Here is a 20,413-nt window from a genome sequence, read left to right as displayed (position 1 = left end):
TGTTCAATCAATTCAAATGATTTTTGGTAGAAACTTTCTACACACCATATACAACATATATACATCAGTTTCACAGCAAAACAACCCACAAAAAATTTGAAATATAAGCAAGGTAAGAGCAGGACAGTTTCGGCCAGCATTCCTGCAAAATTTTCCTTCGATCCTTCCTTCGTTTCTAGCCATAATCTTTTCATCTACACACATAACAAACACAATCAAGCATTTACACCTCAAGTCCGCTACCTAGAAGTCACCTCAAGACCTCTACCTAAGATTAAAGCAATAAAAATGGATTCCTCAAGTCCTCTACCTAGTTTCATGCATAGGGTTTCAAACCCTTGGAATTGAAGCTCAAACTTTGAAGAAGAATGGAAGGATTAGAGAAGATAATGGATACCTCTTGAGCTCTTGAAAAAACAGAAATTTATCCCCACAAAAGCTCCAAGAAAACCGCAAGAAGGAACCTTTCACCAAGCGTAAGTTGCTCTCCAAATAATATAGAAGTTGTGTGATGATTTGTGAAGGATTTGGAGCAAGAATGGTGCAAGATTGAGTGAAGGTTTCCCTTCTTCTTCCCTTGAAGGTTGGCCGGCTATGGAGGAGAGAGAAGAGAGAGTTTGTGTGTTGTGAATCTTCCCTTGGAAGCTTCATGAATTTGTGGCCAAAAATCCTACAAAAGTCAACTAGGAATAGTACTAGCGTGCGAGGGTTTCGTGTCCGTTTTCTCTCGGGTTTGTTTCACTTGTGCACTAAACCTCTAATGTAATTCCTTTAACACTATAATTATTCACTCTTAGTAGTCTAGTATAAGTTTCTTAAATCTCCACTTAGCCATTCCGGTTCGATTTACGGGAACTTCCGATTCGCGCGAGATAAAGCAAAATTTAAAAGAAATTCGTATAACAATGATATAATTAACTAATACTAGGGTAAATAATTATAAAAATAATTATTTTAGGAATAAAACATGAGTCCTCACATAATCTATTATGGATCATTCTTAATTCTCCAAGATTATTGCACTCTCGGACCGAATATCGCCTCAAAAAACGTATACTCGTTATTCCTTACTAAACGAGTCTTCAAAAATTTAAATTTGCTAACGGGACTTTTTTTTAAAATACAAGTAAGACATTTTTCCATGTAAATGGAGTCAAAATGGTTGAAATAAATTATTCGGAGAAAACGGGTGAATAAATATTTAAATAGGCCAGTAAAATAAAATTAAAATGAGTAAAAATTCGGGTCCTCATAAGATTGGTCCAGAAGAATTGTCAAATTGATTGTGGTTGTGAAGATAGAGATCAAAGAAGAATCCTGTTAGTTGAATTGTGATTATGAAAATCATAAAGTGAATTGTCAATAAGTTGACATCAAATTGGATGATGAAAATAGTCTATTCAGAAGCAAGGATTATTTTCGTAAGTGAAAAATAAGTTGAGCAATGAGATAAATTTGTCCAAGTGCGTGGAATATTGCAACAGCAAAAATCAAGGGAAATTATTGATCGTGATGGTGGTGAACCAGATCCAAAAGAGAGCTTGATTTAAGGAAGGCAATGTTAGCATATTAAATCAAGACTCAAATTAAAAATTTTCATATTATTATTTAGTAGTGTTTTAGTCAAGTTAGAGTTTTTGTAATTCTATTGGAATCAAGTTATGGTAGTTTTATTGTTTAAGAATTAGTATCTTATTAGAAAATTTCTTATGGTTGTAAGACTTGTTTATTAAGTCATCTAGTGTATAAATAAGGAGTCATATTATTGTGTTTAGTTGAGAAGAGTGAAGGATTGAGAGTCTTGTTTTTATGATGTGATTAATAGATTATTATTGATATTATTCCTCTTCTCCCACACATATTTTTATGTGTGTAAATTGCCTCTCCCCATATATATTGATTTTATCAAATTTATCTCCTATAACATTTTTGGTGAATTTTTGGATTCTACAGTAATGTATATAAGTCACATTTAACTCTTGAGAGGCCTTCCAAAAAAAAAAAAAAAAAAAAGAAAGAAAGAAATAAAAAATTACTCACGTATCGAGTCTAATTGATATGTTGAGATTTCTATCCAATAACATATAATTATTACCTTTAAATGTTCACAATATTTTATTATTGTTATTTTTTACCAAGGGTTTGTTACAGTTAGTAACATCTTTGATACTTGAGAAGTCACTCTTTAGGAATACCCATTAGAGGTAAAGAATCTTGAAGTAGTTAAGCAGCGGCATAATGTGACGAGTTTTCTACTTTTCAGATTATATAGTTGTCACTGATATCAAAGCATCTTCAACTGGAGTTATACCATTATACTTCTCGTACTAATTCCCAAAGGGTAGCTTGTAGCTATAAGAAGTACACAATTTTCGTTCTTTTCCCCTTGTGGAAATACAATGAAAAGAAAAAAAAAAAAGAGGAAATTTTCGCTATGCTAAATAAGTACGAAGTGTTATTCTCGATGCTTCAAATGAATTCGCTGCAGTATCTAGCCGTATGGCATTGTACTCTCTTGGTAGGCACATAATACAAGATTGACAATATATATTTTACTCTTACTTTTTACGCCATTAACAATGCAAAAGAATAGCAATCAGAGTTGAAATTGGAACATCATGACAATAACGGCTGCCATGTTTCTATGCAATAGTACAAACCAGATTTGATTCTTTCAAACAGCAATTTCAATGTAAGAATATTCAACTAGTTTGTTCCACATTAAATAAGCTTTGAGTTGATTTTCGTAGTATCTTTTACTTTGGATTATGAGTTTTCAAATCGCTTTTCACCAGTTGAGAGCCAGCCGAACAGAAGAATCCAATCGAAAAAATCAAATACTGAGCTATTCGACCCCAACGACGTACAGATCATGCAGGCATGTTGTAAACCAAGCTACTAATGGTGTAAATATCGAAAGACTTGTCTGGAGTGATGAATATTCCTTTCTTTTTGGTTGTCAAATTCATCCTCAAGATCTTCTGATGGTAATTTCAAAATTTTTTTAATAAAAATAACAGAAGATATTTGGTTTGTTTGCTTTTCTTTTTTCTGTTATTATTGTCTTCTTCACAACTTTCTCTTAATGATTCTGCGACATTGATTTTTCACTGTTTAGTGCTTCTTCTGATAAATTAATTGATCCGCTTTTCTATTTCCATGTACAAGCATATTATGAGCTTCCTATGTCAAAGTTGTTGAGAAGTTGGTAAGAGCTTTTGGATATGAAACTCAATTTAAGTATTGAATCAGGAACGGTAGAATAGTACTCATTTTTATTTCATGTAAATTTATATATATCTCCCTATCATCATAGTTTTAAGAATAGTACTAGTTCATAGTCCTATTATCATTGTTCCGACAATAGGTACTAGGTCACAGTCAATAGTAGGAAAAAAGTTGAATAGGTAATCGTAGTACGGTAGTAAGAATGAATGGCATTCGCGTCGTTTCAGTGTTTGAGTGAGACCTGGTAAGAAGAGTACTCGAATAAATATATGAAAACCATATACTGGAAAAACTAGCCAAATATGCCTTGGACACTAATATAGCATCTTCGAAAATTTCTCAGTCTAATAAAAATTTTGAAGTTGCTATCAAGGAAAAAAAAATACAGAATTTTCTTAGCCACGTATATGTGTCGAAGTTGTGGTTGATTCATTCGGCTCAGAAACAAGAATACAAGGAATGATCAATCATGAAATAAAGAATCTGATGATGAATTATGTAATGCAAAATAAAATTAAAATGTTTATTTTCTTAAATTAATGTGCCAAAAGATATGTATTGCATACTCATAGAATAAAATCTTGAAAATTTTCTTAGTTCGCCTTTATTTTGAAATCAGTGGTTAATTATTTGACATACAAAACTAGGTTAGAACAATTGGATATTGTTAAGATAAAGAGTCTTAAGATTTATATTTTTCAAATCCTAATGTTTTCTGCAGCAGTTATGGTCTGTGTGATAAATTCAATGAACATGGAGACATACTAAATGTGACTTTGTATTATGGGAACTATTTGGAAGCAAGACAGATTTATATGTGGTAGACGGAGAAAGATATCACATACCACGCATCTTAATCCAAATGAACTAGGAATATGTAAATTCAAAACGCCATGTTGGGATATTTATAAATTATCTAGCATGAAATACTTAACAGAATTATTAATTGAGTGAGGTCGACAAATTACAATAAGGAAAAGGGAGAAGAAGACAGAGGACAGCTGAGCAAATGACTCCAAAAGGGTATGTTCAAACAGCAAAATCCAAAAAACAGTGACGACTTTTCCTCCAGAAAGATGCCAAAATTTTCCTGCAAAGGTATCAACAAGTTGTGACTTCAGGCGAATTAGGAGATCGATTGTGGATTTAAAGCTTGTCCTATCTCAATGGTCAATGTTTATCCCATCTCAAGAACGCTATTAGGCAAAACCAAAAAAAGGTATATTAACTTGTCTGTTGGAGGTAGAAACATAGAGTATTAGATTACAAAATTTTACTTATCTTAACATAGTCTAAATTATTGCTATATTTTCTTACTAAAATTTATCCAAATGGAACTTTGTTTGGATCCCTAAGAGGTGAGGAAAATGTGGATTATGTATTTTTTTTTATAGTTGTTGTTTTGCCAGAAGCTATTTGATCAAATCAATAAAAGCTACCTTTTTCGTACTTGAAAATCTAACTTATAGACCAAAAAAATGCAGATTTCAAATTGGTTGCTTACTTTGTATTATTCCTGATACCAGAGTTCTTTATATGTGCATAATTATAAAGTCTGCCTTTAATAACAATTAAGAACAAAAGGCTAAAATTAAAGACTCGATAAGGTAAAAAAGAAATTAGTTCAACGTCAGCAAAATTGGCCGGTTTAACTAGTGGTGCAAAACCCTCTGCCATAAACTGCAGACTAAGCTTTTTTTTTTGGCCCAAATCAGAGTCACCCCTTGCATAGGTAGATGTTGAGAAATCTTAGCCCAACAGTAATTATTGTCACCAAATCTTCTAGAATATTTGGAAAATGTGAAAACTATCACTTTCTCCCGGCCATATCATACAGTCACTAAAATCTTCCTCCTTTATCAAATTACTATCAATAAACCGCATCTAGTTGGATGTAACATTGATTGCGAACAGGAAATTTGGAGTTCTACAGCAATAGCATGACTTAATCAATTTCACCTCATGCACAGTTTAAAAATGCTTCCATTTCCTCAGTCAAATTCATCATAAGCTATTGATTGCTGAAGCATCTTGTTTCTTCAACAAGCAACTCTCCATGGTGCCTCATTCTAGTTGAGGACATTATCACATAATCTTGATATGCAAAATTAAAAAGAAAAAAAAGGAAGAAAAAGAAACAAGGTCTTTACCGTTCGTCTCGTTTCAAAAGGAAGATCTGATTTCTAATAAACATTAATACAAAAACTTCCAATGGGACACAATTTCGTCAATATATCACTTCACTATTTTAAGGGTAAGGGATGGTAATCAAACATATGCTGTAATTCAGCCGAAAAAAGGAATTAAAAAGGAAAGTAAAGCTACTTCTTCCTTGAGAGGAGAATAATATCCAAACTGTTCTTTGACCTCTAATGTTTGCATACGATACAACCAATAGCACAAACTGTAAATAGAAAGCCTAAGAAACATGTGTTTGGTCATGGACAGGTCTTCACAGCAGGACGGTAGGTCCGATACCCCTACTTTTCGCGCTGTTTTTTGGTGGCTGCATATGGCATCTTCCAATCCCTTCCGAACTAACGAAAACCCCAAATTTATCATTCACTACAAGATTATCGACAATCCAAATGACGGCAGACTATGCCAAAAAATATAAAATAACTTCATCAGTAGTTTATTGACCTTGAACAGGAATAATTTTTCAGAAAGAAAGATACCCTTTTTGTGTTTTGATCTCTTTGATGACATGCTCAAAAAGAAACCAGTTGTACCTTTCCCTTGTCCGTGTCATATTGCCTCAACAGGCCATCAGATAATTTTCTTAGATTAATTACTCCGGTACAACCTTATATTTTTTTACCTTAAAGCTCCACCATACCTTCACCTGCCCTTTTGCAGAACAGTTGCCTCTCATCTCTCTCTCTCCCTGTCTCTCTCTCTCTATCTGTTTTACCATGTCTGTTCTTGAAATTCAAGGTGGAGAAGATGATGAGTTTTTGAGTCTGAGACTTACAAGTGCGACGGATTCATGTAGCCAAAAGATCAAGCACAAAAGGAAGAGAAGAGAAGCTGATTTAGTGCGCTGGGATTTGAATGAAAGCAGTGAAGGCAAAATTTTTTGCCTTCTTGAAATGAGAGAACAGATGTTCAACCAAAAGAAAGATGGAGGGGTTGAAGACGGCAAAGGCCTGCATCTGATTCACTCTTTGCTTATATCTGCAAGTTCAGTTGATGAGAATGACATCGAATCAGCTGTAGACAACCTATGTGATTTGTACCAGAACGTGTGCCTCTCTGGAGATTCCCTCCAAAGGGTTGCTGCTTATTTTGCTGATGGATTGGTTGCAAGGCTTCTCACTCGAAAATCGCCTTTCTACGACATGATAATGAAGACTCCAACACCTGAAGAAGAATTCTTAGCTTTCACAGAATTTTATAAGGTATCCCCGTTTTATCAGTTTGCTCATTTCACGGCTAACCAATCTATCATTGAAACCTTTGAGAAAGAAGAACCAAACAACAGTCGGGTGTTGCATGTCATTGATTTTGACATATCTTACGGATTCCAGTGGCCTTCTCTTATACAATCTCTTTCAGAGATTGCAACGGCTAACAAACGAGTATCGTTGAAAATCACTGGCTTTGGAAGAAGCATGGAGGAACTACAAGAAACTGAAACAAGGCTAGTCAGCTTTGCTAAGAGTTTTCGTAGCTTGAATTTTGAATTCCAAGGATTGTTGAGAGGATCCATGCTGGGAAGTTTAAGGAGAAAGAAAAGTGAAACTGTCGTGGTAAACTTAGTTTTGCATCTGAATACTCTAAACAATGTCTCCAAAATATCTGAAACATTGAAATGTGTAAATTTGATTAATCCTTCTATTGTGGTAATGGTGGAGCATGAAGGGAGTCGAACCCCTCAAAATTTCTTGTCGCGGTTCATGGAATCCTTGCATTATTTTGCGGCCATGTTTGATTCATTGGATGATTGCCTACCAGTTGATAGTGCTAACAGATTGAGCATTGAGAAGAATCACCTTGGGAAAGAGATTAAAAGTGTAATGAACTATGATAAGGATCATGTGAACATTAGTCCAAGATATGAGAGGATGGAAACTTGGAAGGGGAGAATGGAGAGTCATGGATTTAGTGGAGCTAAATTGAGTTCCAGGTCTCTGATTCAAGCAAAATTACTTCTGAAAATCAGAAGCCACTGTTCTCCAATCCAATTTGATGGTGGAAATGGTGGATTCCGAATTTTTGAAAAGGCTGATGGTAAAGCTATTTCTCTAGGTTGGCAAGATAGGTGCTTGATAACAGCCTCTGCATGGCACTGTGTACAATAGACATTATTCTTTTTTCAGATTCATTTTTTGATCTTGTAGAATCCTGTCTGCATAGAATGACAGATAAAAGCCAATAATTAATAATAGATCCAAGCCAATGATTTGATCCTTCATTCTCGGTATATTATCCGAATGTAATCTGCAATATAAGGAGTTGAGAGTAAATTTATTTTTTCTGTTCCAGAATAATATATTGTACATTTGTGTTTGTATTCAAGCTATTAACTTGGCACCATCGTCTCGGAAAAAGTGCATAGGGATTGATTAAAGTTTGAATGTTGAAATTCGTGACAAGGAGTGAACCGTCCATGACTTTTACCGTTTTACGAACGGAGAATTGTCGCTGTTCATGTTCTTATAACGTACCATGTTAAAAAACTGATGATACCAAAACTTTTTTTTTTTTGGAAGTATACTGATGATACGGAAAATTAACCATAGAATAAGCACATATTAGGTGAAGTGACAGTGCTAAGATTTCAATTGGGAAAATCCCTTGAAAATTTGGAACTTCAAAGCAAAATATATACTGTCCGCAAACAAACTTCGAAGTAAAATAACATACAAATATGAGAAATGCTTGTAGTTTGAATAATATTTTAGCTAGAAAATTCAGTTTAAGTTAAAGAACTAATTCCACTTTACACCCTTGAAGTTGTATCATTTTTTCACTTGGCACCTTAAATTTCAATTTTAAGCACTTTGCACCCTAAACTTTCAATTTGGATCACTTTATACTCTAAATTCTCAAGTTTGTCCCATTTAAATCCAATTAATGACAACTTCAGCAAAATAAATTGTATAGGAGACCCAATAAATCAATGGCAATATGCTGAAAGTGATCAAAATTAAAGATGCCATGGTATTGTAGCAAAAATAAACAACGCATTATCATTAATTTGCATCATATTTTATCTCGTTAATTTTGCTAAAAATATTACTGATTGAGATAATGTATTGAAAGTGGTCAAAAAAGTTAAATGATAATGGTACATTATCATTAATTTTCACCATGCTTTATCTCGATAATTTTGCAAACATAATTATTGATTAGATTTAAATGGGACAAACTTGAGAGTTTAGGGTGCAATGTTCCCATATTAGGAGTTGGGGTGCAAAGTATTAAAATTAAACTTTCGGATGCAATGTGAGAAAGTAGTATAAGTTTAGGAGTGCAAAGTAGATGGTCCTAAATTAAATGTGAAAACATTAAGATAAATTTGTGCCCAAAATGGAAGTTATATTGATTGGTAACTTTACAATCAATCCTGAAAGAGCAAAATTAATCAATCAGAATAAATATGACAAGAGGTACTAATATGCTTGAGTATCTCAACCTTGTATATTGGACTTTGTCGGCTCAGAGGGTGACTCTTGAGGTGGAAGGGTTTTTACATGAGCTCGGGCAAGCAAAACAGTTTGCTAAGGCACAGTTTTATAGAGATTTGGATTGCTATTGGACACGGTTTATTTCAGTGGTGCCTTGTAAGGGTTGGATTATTTCGGTTTCTTGGAGAAGGCCTCCTAGAATTCAGTATAAATTGAACACAAATGCTAATGTGGCAAATGGTAGGGCAAGTGGAGGTGGGAGTGCTGCGTGATTCGGATGGTAGGCTTATTTTTGTGTTTTATAAGGAATTTGGGGAGGCTGATGTCTTGCAAGTAGAGGTGTTAGTGTGAGAACCCAGAAAATTTTTTTTTATAAATTCTCTTATTTTTGAAAAAAAATTATTTTATATTTCTTTTATTTGACCTTGTTTACCTTAATTTCATGGTAATTTTATTGATTGAGTCAAGAGTTATATCATTCCCTTTTTTATATTTTAGTACATGTTAAGTTCCGTAGAGTATTAAGGTAGTGTGACCGACTAGTGAGATGTGTGCGTTATATTTGGTGGACGAGAATGAGAGTGGTACTAGAGGAATTATGTGATTAGAAGTGTTAAGAGTGTATTAGAGAAACCCTAGATATTTTGGAGATAAGAAACACAAGAGAGACAAAGGGATAGGAATGGAATTTGATCTTGACACTAGTCAACCATCAAACCAAATCTTGACCAAGACTTTCTTTCCATCTTTATCTTCCAATTGACCACAATTTCTTTCATTTTTCTTCCATGATGGCCAAACCTTAAGGGAGAGAAAAGAGAGAAAAATTAATCCTTCAAGTTCCATCTTGCTTTCTTGCTCAATCCATGAGAGATTCAAACACCAACCTAAATCTACACCGATTAATCTTGAGCTAAGCTTGGAGGGAAGCTTTTGGTGGAGTCACTTGAGGAAGAAAACTCTTGTTTTGCAACTTATCTTGGGGTTTTGAGGTATTATACTACGAATCTCTCTTTTTCCTTCTTATTTTGCCATTTAAGCAAAATATGACTTGAGTGTGACGGTTTCATGGAAGATATCATGAATTTGTGAAGTTAGTGGAACTTTTCTAGCTCTGATTCATATTTTCCAGTCATGAGATGATTATTTTCTAGCTTTGCTATGAAATTTTGGGCTGCCGTGAGGATTTTCCAACTTATACATGTATTTTTGGCTTCACTTGAAGGATTTCTAGCTCTTGGTGTCAAATTCCTGCCTAAGGCTTAAATTTCCAGCTTAGGGTTAATAAGGACCCCTTTGTAGTTTGTATTTTGTGGACTTGTTTGGAGCTGTTTTGCTATGAAACTTCAGCTTTGGAATTGAAGGGAAAATTAGGAAAAAACAGGGGAGATGCTGGCTGTTTTTTTTCTTGTAGTTCATGTGAGTGGAAGTGATATTGAGGTGTGAATTTAGGGCATTTTTGTCTTCCTCTTGCATATGATTTTACTCAAAATACTTGTTACAAGCTATTTCTTTGTATATGTGTTAGTTTTGAGCCAAAACAAAGAGGTTTAAGAAAAGGAAAACCTAGTTCTTCAAACTCATAGTTTGCTGGAAATTTTCGCAGGAAACCCTGCGCAGTTTTGGGAAATTAACTATAACTTTGTATAGGACAGTTGGAATTGAGTTCCGTTTGTTGCGTTTGAAACTAGACTCATAGGAATTTTAACGGTATAAAAATCAGGGGTTGGTTCAACTCCTATAAATACCAGCAAATCTGCAAATTTTCTTGAAAAACCATGACTGTTATGTCTTTGCTCATGAGACAGCAGTGAGTTTGAACTGAAAATTTGAGTAACCTATGAGCTGAATTTCATGAAGATGTATTCTAAAGTCTATTAGTACTTCGAGTCTATTTTCTAATGGTGTAAGTTTTGTGTTTTTTCGACTACGGAACTCAAGTTATGCTTTTTCAAAGAATGTCGTCAAAGCTGAGAATTTTGTCAAATGAATTGAGTGGAGCTTGGAAAACTTTGAGAAAACTTTTCTAGGTCTTAAACTTTAATTGGTGTGATTTTGGATGGTTTTGTGGCCTTAAACAAGTGTACTTTACAGCCTATAACTTGCGGTTGCTTGAATCCATCTTGGTAATGACATATGAGCTGGAATTTTGGCAAAAAAAATCATGTGCAAAGCAAGGGGAAAAGGTAATGGTTTCTTCTATCCTGCTCCCTAGTTCCGTTTGCCCAACTTTAGACTTGAGGTTGGTTATTTTCTTCTAATAGCGGTGCGTATATCTTATGTATGTCTTGCTAAGCTTCCTAAGTTATATATATAGATATAATAATTCTCTTATGGTTTCTTGCACCTTTTGAATCCAAGTGTTTTCATTTCATACTAATAACTTACTTGAATCATAGCCCTAGAATGCACTTGGACATTCTTCGATTGGCTTTCAAGTTTGTCTTTGAGTTTTGTGTTTTGAGAGGCCGAATTTAGATAGGTGTATGGCTCATCATTAAGGCTAAAGTGAGCATCTTATTAACCTAAGTTTTGAATGATCAGACCATGACATCTTGTCTTGGTTACTTTTAGGGTTTGACGGTGGGAACGAGCACAACTCGGAGTTGAACATTTAGCGTTGCTCTACTTTAAAAGGTGAGTGTGTAAGGACCCGAAAATTATTTTAAATTTTCTCCTTTTTTGAAAGACTAATTTGTATTTCCTTTTAATTTTACTTTACTTGCTTATTTGCTAGCCTTAATTTGACAGTGATTTTAAAGGTTAGGTTAAGATTTTTATCATTCCCCTTTTTATATTTTGGTACACATTAAGTTTTGTAGAATACTATAGTAGTTTGACCAACTAGTGAGATGAGCACATTGTATTTAGTGGATGAGAATGGGTGTGGTGCTAGAGGAATTATGTGATTAAAAGTGTTAAGAGTGTATTAGAGGAAAACAAGATAGATTAGCTATAAGAAACACAAGAGAGACAAAGGGATAGACATTTCTCCTTTTATTGCCAATTGTCAACAAGCCTACCAAGTTTGACTAAGACTTGACCAAGACTAAGCTTTCCTCTTATCTTCATTAAGCTTCCATTTCAACCAAAAATCCTCCATTTTTAGCTTGGGATGGCCGAAATTATAGAGAGGGAAAGGGAGAGAAAATAGCTCAAGTTCTAGTCTTGATCTCTTGCTTGAATCTTGGGAAAACCAAAGAAAAACCTTAATCCACTCCATAGAACCTTGAATCAATCTTGGAAGGAAGCTTTTGGTGGAGTTACTTGAGAAAGAAAGCTGTAGTTTGCTGCTCACCTTGAGAATTGAATGTATTCTTGGTTGAGAATTACTTTATCTCTCTAATCTTGCATTTGGAGGGAGTTATAGCTTGATTATGGTAGGTTTTGTGGCTGATTTTGTAGTTTAGGTTGTGGGCTGTTATTTCTAGCTTTATTGATGATTTCCAGCTTTTGTAGAGTATTTCCAGCTTTACTATGAGTTATAAACCTGCCATAATAATTTGTCCAGCTTATATGTGTAATTTTGGCTTCACTTGAGGGATTTCTAGCTTTGTTGGTGATTTTTCAGCTTGGTGTGAGAATTTTCCAGCCTAGGTATATGTTGATTATATCTAGTTTTGTGGCTAAAATAAGTACTCTATGTATCTTATACCTGTCGCGCCCCATTTTTAAAAAGAAAAATAAATTACGAGTTTATGAAAATGAGTTTGATTTGTTTGAGTGAAAATGAGAGTTTGATTTTTAGAGAATGAATAAAGAAAATGGGCCTAAATGGGGTTTAAAAGTGCGACGATTTTGGCCCAAATTAAAAGTTTAAAAATGGTTTTTTAGAAAAAAATAGGAGTCGCCACTTGGTATTGAGTTAAGGTGTACCAAGTCACCTAAAATGAATTTTTAATAAAAAAATAGAGAAAACCCTTTTTAAACAACTCCAATTCTTCGAAAATCAGAGAAAAGTGTTCGGGAGTCACATTTGAAGAAAGGGAAGGCAAGGATAAAATCCAAGGCACCCTTTCAACCTAGTCAAGGCTAGTTGCGTGATTTAGTCAAAAATTTTCTTATTTTATCCTAAAAAATTATCACATTTGGATGTCACTATATGGATGCAAAAACCTAACCCTAGAAGGATATCAAGGGGGGTCGGAATACCACTTCAAAGTTTAATTGGTGCAAATCACATTAATTGTGATGCCTAAGTTGACTCTTTGAAGAGGTCACGAATATGCAAAAAGTATGGGACTCGAAGGAAAGAAAGAAAGAAAATAATAAATATACAAATATACATGAGTATGAGACTCGAAGGAAAGAAAGAAAAAATAATAATAATTATACAAATATACATGACTTAAAGGAATGCATCATAATTGTGACAGCCCCACCTTCCCCTTAGGCGAACCAAAGGGGTTAGCGGACTGCCTGTCCAGCTCTCGCCAGGACTAACGGTGCAGTTTAGAGCAATCTATCGCGTTCCGGAACTTATAAACGCGCGTAAACAAGTCAAAATGGCAAAATAACCCAAAATAAAAAAAATGAAATCCGGAGTCGGCCATGAATAGTAACCGACCCGTCAGAACCCAACCAAATAACAAGCAAACAATCACATCTTGAAATTTAGCATTTACAAGCCAAAGTGGCATACAAAAGTATTCAAAAGTGGATATATACACGGTTTGCCAAATCAAAAGAGAAAACGCCCCAAAAGTACATTTAGGGTTTCAATCAATGAGCTATACAAAAGATATGTCCAACTAGCTCAATTCGGCAATCAACTATCAATTGCAGTCCAAAAGTATTTATTTTCCTGTAAGGAAAACAAAAGGAATAGAGTGAGCTAATTGCCCAGTGAGATAATACTACTCAAGCAACCAAGTTCATATAAGCATCAAGCTTTTCATTTCAATACATCAAAAGTAGACAAAGGCACACACTAATGGTGGTGATAAAAGGATACAGGCGGCTCTCAAGAGCCCTTTTCCTCGTTTGCATTCTTGATCGGATCTCATTGACTCTCCGTCAATGTTTACAAGTAACCAACCGTAGACTTCACTTTACTTCCATTCCTTCCACCTAACATCCCCCTACCGGGCCCGAACTCCAAACAGTTGCACTGTGGTATTACTCCAAGGGTTAATCCTCATCCTATTGTTTTCAAATCACTAAAATATCTAGTCAACCTCTAATTATCCCTTAACACCTTGTAAAATAATATCCGTTTGCACAAAACTCCTTCTAATTTTCAAAAATTATCGCACGCACCTCATTAGTGGGTCCTGCTTCCATAATGCATTACGAACTTAACATGTACTAACTTATACAAGGAAAATGATTTAAAAACTTGACTCACTTGTAAAAATATCTAAAAAATGAAGGCAATACGGTAAAGTAACGAAAATGTATTTGAAGAAATAAAATAAAATAAGAAAAATTTTCGGGTCCTCACAAATATGAATATTTTAAAATGGAATCACATGAAAATATTGATAAAATGTATTATAGATTGAATGATATTATCAAAGATTTTGAAGTGTTTGGTAAATAATACTTTTTGAGTGAGAAAAATAGAAATATTTTGAATACTTTATCTAAAGATTGGGAAACCAAAGTTTCAGCTATATAAAAAGCAAAATATTTGAATTACATGACCATTGAATATCTTGTAATTTCATTAACTTCTTATGAATTGAAACTCAAGTCAAAAATGTAAAATGAGAAAGAAGCTAGAGCCATGCACTTAAAGATTCTTAAGAAAAAGAGAATCCATTCTCCCTTGATGTTGAAGATGGAGAGATGGATGAAAATGACTTAGCCTTTATCATTATCAAAAAGTACTTCATCAAAAAGATGAGTTTAAAAGAAGTGGACCAAGCGATGATAAAAGCAATCAAGCCTCCAACTCTTTCAAGGAAAAACTAAAGTAAGAGATGACCAAGAAGTAAAATAGGAGATGCTATGAACGTAGTCGATTGGGGTATTACATAAATGAGTGTCCAATGAAGAAGAAGAAAGAAGTAAAAGTTGTGACAACCCCACCTCACCCTAAGGCGAACCAAAGGGTTCGGCGGACCGCCTGCCCAGCTCTCGCCAGGACTCACTCACTCACATCAATTAAAATAAGGTGCAACCTCAATAATAAACGAAATAACGGTTCCCAAGTTTGGAACATACGAATACATTCATTTCTATGTCAACCATCCATACAGTCCCAAATACATCAAAAGATTTAAGTTCTCAGTACATTTAACCCTAATCGAGCGACTAGTGCGAGTACAATTACAAAATTCAAAATAACTAGACTACGCTAGTCTGTACACGTCTCATGCCTCGCTCGTACCCCTGTAAGGAAAACAAATGGCGTGGAATGAGCTAAAAGCCCAGTGAAGTTCCAAATAGCAAGTTAACCCTTATTTAAAAGAGCAAGTCTCATGTAACAAAGTAACGAGCATGAAGAGTTCATAAAAGTGAACAATAACACTTCAAATAGCAATCTTAAAATGAGCGAGTATAAAAGTTTTTCAAAAGAAACAATAATCCAATAAACAATAATCACTCCAAAGTATAAGGATAGGGATGGCTCTCAGGAGCCAAATTCCCATTGCATCACCAGAGCTTGATCAAGTAATAGTTGACACTCCGTCAATCTTCAAGTAAGTAACCAATCCAGTAGAACACCACTTACACTACTCTCCGTCCACCATTCACACCCCCTACTGGGCCCAAAATCCTCAATAAATATTGGTGGTAATACTCGAGTATACCGATTAGTCGAGGAGATAACACTCCACTCGACATTACTAACTACCCATGGTTCGTTATCTAATCGACCAAACCCTTGCCGGCTCGACTTGATTAACTAGCCAGTGGGGTTTGGGGTCCCCAAAACTCGATGAGGTAACACTCCAATCGACTGAATTAAAATAAAAGTATGGAGATGGGAATGAGAGGCACCTCCCACTCGGATAGAGTGTGGTACATACTGCCGCTCCACACTTACAAATCAAGTACAAGTATATCAAGTTAATTGCAACAATAAACAAGTAGATATCATATTAGGGCAAGTGCGATAAAGTACACCCTTGCCCGATCAACAAATCTCGTATCATGTATTTTCATGGATCAAGTATCAAAACAAGTGTCAAGTTCAACCAGATATTTGGAAGCACTCACCAAAAGTCTAGTGCCTCTCAAAAACACGTTCAGGTCCAACTCCTTGGTTGGAGCTCAAATCTGCGATAAAATATCATTTACGAATGTAAAATTTTCTAGAGTTCGTAACATAGGAGTTTCGCTTCAAGAAAATCAAGTAAATGCAACTGGTTTGAGTAGTATTCAAGATACTTATCAAAATCTAAGAAATTCATGCTCGCTCTTAAGACTTTGAAACTTGGAAACAATTATACTTTGAAATATCATTTGGGTCGACGAAATGGAGAAAAGTATATCTATTAGTAATAAATTTCATTTTTCCAAGGGTACAAGGTCGGCCAAGTTCTAACTTATATACCTCGATAAAAGAAGGTGCAATATCCTAGATGGTTCAAGTGGTATTCGCTCTCAAACCTTACTCAAGCCGCAAGCATATCTACCTAGTTCTCGAGCGTAAATTTGGGCAGCACGCCCTTTGTATTTACCTATTTTCCAGCCATTTATGGCTTCATTCTTTTCCTTAATCAAACCCAAAGTTACACACAACATAATCTCATTTCATTAGCCATCCAATAGGCTCAAGGTCATACAAGTACAAAATCAAGCTAAGAACATGTGCGGAAATGAAGTTTAAGTTAGGAAACAAAAGGCAGATTTGACATTGTTTTGCGTAACAGACACAACCGGAGCTACGCTTATCGGATTAGGGTGAAATTTATACCATTTCGAAGCTAAGGCAGAGACCTACAACTTTGATGAAGACCACTCAATCCAGTTTGTAGTGTAGCTAGGTCAAAATTTCAAATTACAGAACTTGAATCTCACACTCGGGCTACTTAACCGTACTATACATAAATGACCATAACTCAGGATACCGAAGTCCAACAAAGGTGACTCCAGGGGCGTTGGAATGTTAAGACATAACACTACAACTTTCATGTTTTAGCCAAATGCTAAATCAGTACGTATCATGGTGAACAGACACGGTTAGTGTTGCGAAATATCAAAATTGTCCATTGGACTAAACCTATGAGAGTCAGGGGTATTTCGGTCTTTTCACAGGCTACGTTGCTCCGATTGAGCTGAAATTTAGTAGGAAACTATAAAACATATTCTCTACAACTTTCATGTTTTGGGCTAAGGCTGGTTCGGTCTCTAACATACTCAAACAGAAACGGGCAGAACTGAACCATAAGAAACCGATATTCTGGAAATTTGCTCCATTCAAGGTATAACTCTCATTTTAAGCTTGAAACTAGCACTACAACCTCATATACAAGCTTATATACATCATATACCATCCATACAGCAAGTATAAGAAGAAAATCATTGTGACAGCCCCACTTTCCCCTAAGGCGAACCAAAGAGGTTAGCGGATTGCCTGCCCAACTCTCGCCAGGACTAACGGTGCAGATAAACACGATCTAAAACGTTCCGGGAAAATAAAAGCGCACTCAAACAAGTCAAAATCACAAAATAGCCAAACGAAAATCAAAACCGTCGATGAATAGTGGGTGCCATGTCATATAACTCGGAAGGACACATAAATAGGGTAAACAGTGTTATACACATACGTTTGTAATTTACAAAACAAAAGGAAGATAATTGGATCAAAATACATTTAGGGTTTTTTTTTCCAACTATCGAGGAGCTTTACAAAAGATATTAAAACTAGCTCAACTCGTGCTTCAAAACATCATAGTCCCCAAAAGGGGTTCCCTGTAAGGAAAACAAAAGCAACAGAAAGGGGTGAACTTACGCTTAATGAGGTACCAATCATATAGGGGTAAAATCATGGCCTTTCACGTTAACCAATCAGATACATATACCAGATTTAAAGGAAAGCAGTTAGACACAGTGATTCAAATGGAAAGGATACAGGTGGCTCTCAGGAGCCAGATTTCCATGTGCAGTACTTGATCCAAACCCGTTGACTCTCCGTCAACGTACATAGAACCAACATATCTGTAGACCCCACTTTACACCAATTTCCGTCCACCAAACATACCCCTACCGGGCCCGAACGCCGAACAGAACAGAAGTGGTAATACTCGAGTATACCGGAATTAAGGGTCTCAATACCCAAAGATTCCTGAAACAGACTACCGTGGTTCGTTATCTAATCGACCAGGCCCTTGCCGGCCCGACTTGAGTAACTAGCCACAGGTGTTGAGCTCAGAGGTCACAGAAAGGTCGTTGGATACCAGCCTCCAAACGACGTCCGAACAGATTCAGATACAGTTAACAGATTAACAATAAATAGGCATATGGACAGACAAGAGAACGAGTGTGATAAAGTACACCCTCGTCTCAAACAGAATAAACAGATAGTGCAGTCATTTAAATCACAGATTGCAAGGCAGAAATCAAGTTAAGCAGTAAGTGAGGGAAGTTGTACACTCACCGGTATACGCTCTTAATTTCTCAAAAACTAATCGATACTAGAAAAATCATTTAAAAACTATATTTACTCATAAAATTTATTTTTAAAATTTTTGAATAAAGAAAATGTGGAAAAATGTGCAATAAAAAGAAAATAAAACCTAAAAATTAAGAAAATTACGAGTCCTCACAATCATTCAAACCCAAAGCTGAAATTTTACACTACAAAGCTGGAATTGACCAAATCTACTACTAAACCATGAGATCTACCCAACGAACCATAACTTCCACTTGTAAACCATTAAGTAGTACAACCATGAACTAATACCTTTCTTACCTAGTATTGGAGAAGCACAACAGCCTCTAGGAAGCTTGAACCACCAAAACTCTTCACTCTAAGATGGCAATCCACCTAACTAAGTGTGAGGCCCCAGTCCGTCCGTAAGCTGATATGAGGGTTATTCGTAAATCGGTGGGATGGAATTCGGGTTTTAAGGCTAAGGAGTAAAACCCTAACCTCGGTTAAGGTTGAAAACCCTAGTTTATTTTATTAGAAAGTTTAAGTGGGTTTTTTTTTTCTTTATCGCCCGCCTTTTCTACATTTTTCTTTACTAGAACTTTCCCCAGATAATTCTTATGAGTAAATATAGGTTTTAGATGATTTTTCTAGTATCGGTTAGTTTTTGAGAAATTAAGGATATATAACGGACGTGGGACCCGCTAGTGCGAAATGTTCGGAAAAATTCGGCCAATTAGGTTAAGTTCCGGACACTGGGTGAAATTTATCGGGTGTTAAGAGATAAGTAGAGGTTGTGATGTGATTGATGTGAGAGAGAAAAAGGATAGAGATGCTTTAAATGGAGTGACAAGTGTCACTATCTCATTGGTTGGACTTGTTGGACAACTATTCACTTTTTTGACTTTTTACCATTTAGTTAAAATATCTAAAAAACTTACCAAAAATTCACTCTTTCCTCCTCCCTCTTGGTCGGCCATCTTGAACAAAGAAGAAAGAAAACTCTTCCAATTTCTAGCTTCTATCTAGCTCAAATCTTCCAAAACAATCACATAAACTTGTTTCTACTCCATAAAATCTCTTCATTAGGTGTTATTTAGTAATTTGGTGAAGTGTTTGGAGAAGCTAAGGTGTCAAGCAACTCTCTCTCTCTTGTTTTACTAGGTGAGTAATGAATGAACCTTCTCCTTCATCTAATGAAGCTTAATTGATGCCTAGTGATAGTTAAAGTGATGAATTTTGTGGTTATTTCTTGCTTTTGGATGAATTGATGAAGTTTTCAATTTATTGGTGATTTTTCTGGTTTAATATGATCATGATGGTGTGGCTATCTTTCATGATTGGAAATGATGTTTAATAACTCTAGTAGGTGTAAATGATTGATAATTGCAATCAATTTCTGTTTTGGAAGAAATTCTGGAAAATTAGGGTTCTTGGTTCTTCATTCTGTCCGAAATTTTTGGTCCTAGATAGAGGCCGAATTGGCCTTTGTTTAAAACATTAAAGTTGTAGGTATTGATTTTTTAAAGGTTCCTGTAAAATTTCAGGTCAATCGGAGTAGTGTAGAATGAGATAAGCCGAAATTACTAATTCTGGGTTCATCAGGATGTTAGAACTGCGTCTGAAATGGGTTGTTTTGCCTGGAATTGTTTTGGATTTGGGTGTTGAGGTCTTCTGATGAAATGTAGCCCTATTTTTAATCTTTCGGATGGCTTTGGAATTTCTGGATTTGGCCTTGTGTAGGCTGAGTTATGATGTTTGTACTAGAATACGGTTTGTGAACCTATTTTGCGATTCTGGTATAGTGTCTTGCATTTTTGACCTTGTTACCTTCAAAACTGGACAAAGTTACCTTCTTCAACATTGTAGCCCCTTAGGTCCTGAATATTTCTGTAAAATTTCAGGTCAAACGGATTAGCGTATTCTGAGTTATAGACAGAACACTCAGGCCTGTTTTAGACATTAGTTTGTGTACGTTTTGAATTTCAGCTTCTGACCGTGGGTTTTC

General features: G+C 35.4%; 1 protein-coding gene across 1 annotated transcript; it reads left to right on the top strand.

Moving 5' to 3' along the window:
- Positions 1 to 6,143: 6,143 nt before the first annotated feature.
- On the top strand, positions 6,144 to 7,532 carry LOC113757047 (protein SCARECROW 1-like). The gene has a single exon (XM_027300458.1). It carries the CDS (start codon positions 6,144 to 6,146, stop codon positions 7,530 to 7,532), a length of 1,389 nt encoding a protein of 462 aa, XP_027156259.1.
- Positions 7,533 to 20,413: the final 12,881 nt, after the last annotated feature.

This window comes from Coffea eugenioides, unplaced genomic scaffold (assembly GCF_003713205.1).
Source record: "Coffea eugenioides isolate CCC68of unplaced genomic scaffold, Ceug_1.0 ScVebR1_2650;HRSCAF=3718, whole genome shotgun sequence".
Lineage (NCBI taxonomy): Eukaryota > Viridiplantae > Streptophyta > Magnoliopsida > Gentianales > Rubiaceae > Coffea > Coffea eugenioides.
Note: the sequence above shows the minus strand (reverse complement) of the source record. Positions and strands in the feature narration are given on the sequence as shown.

Excerpts from the sequence above, each read along its gene's own strand:
- LOC113757047 (XM_027300458.1), top strand. The coding sequence starts at position 6,144 with ATGTCTGTTCTTGAAATTCAAGGTGGAGAAGATGATGAGTTTTTGAGT.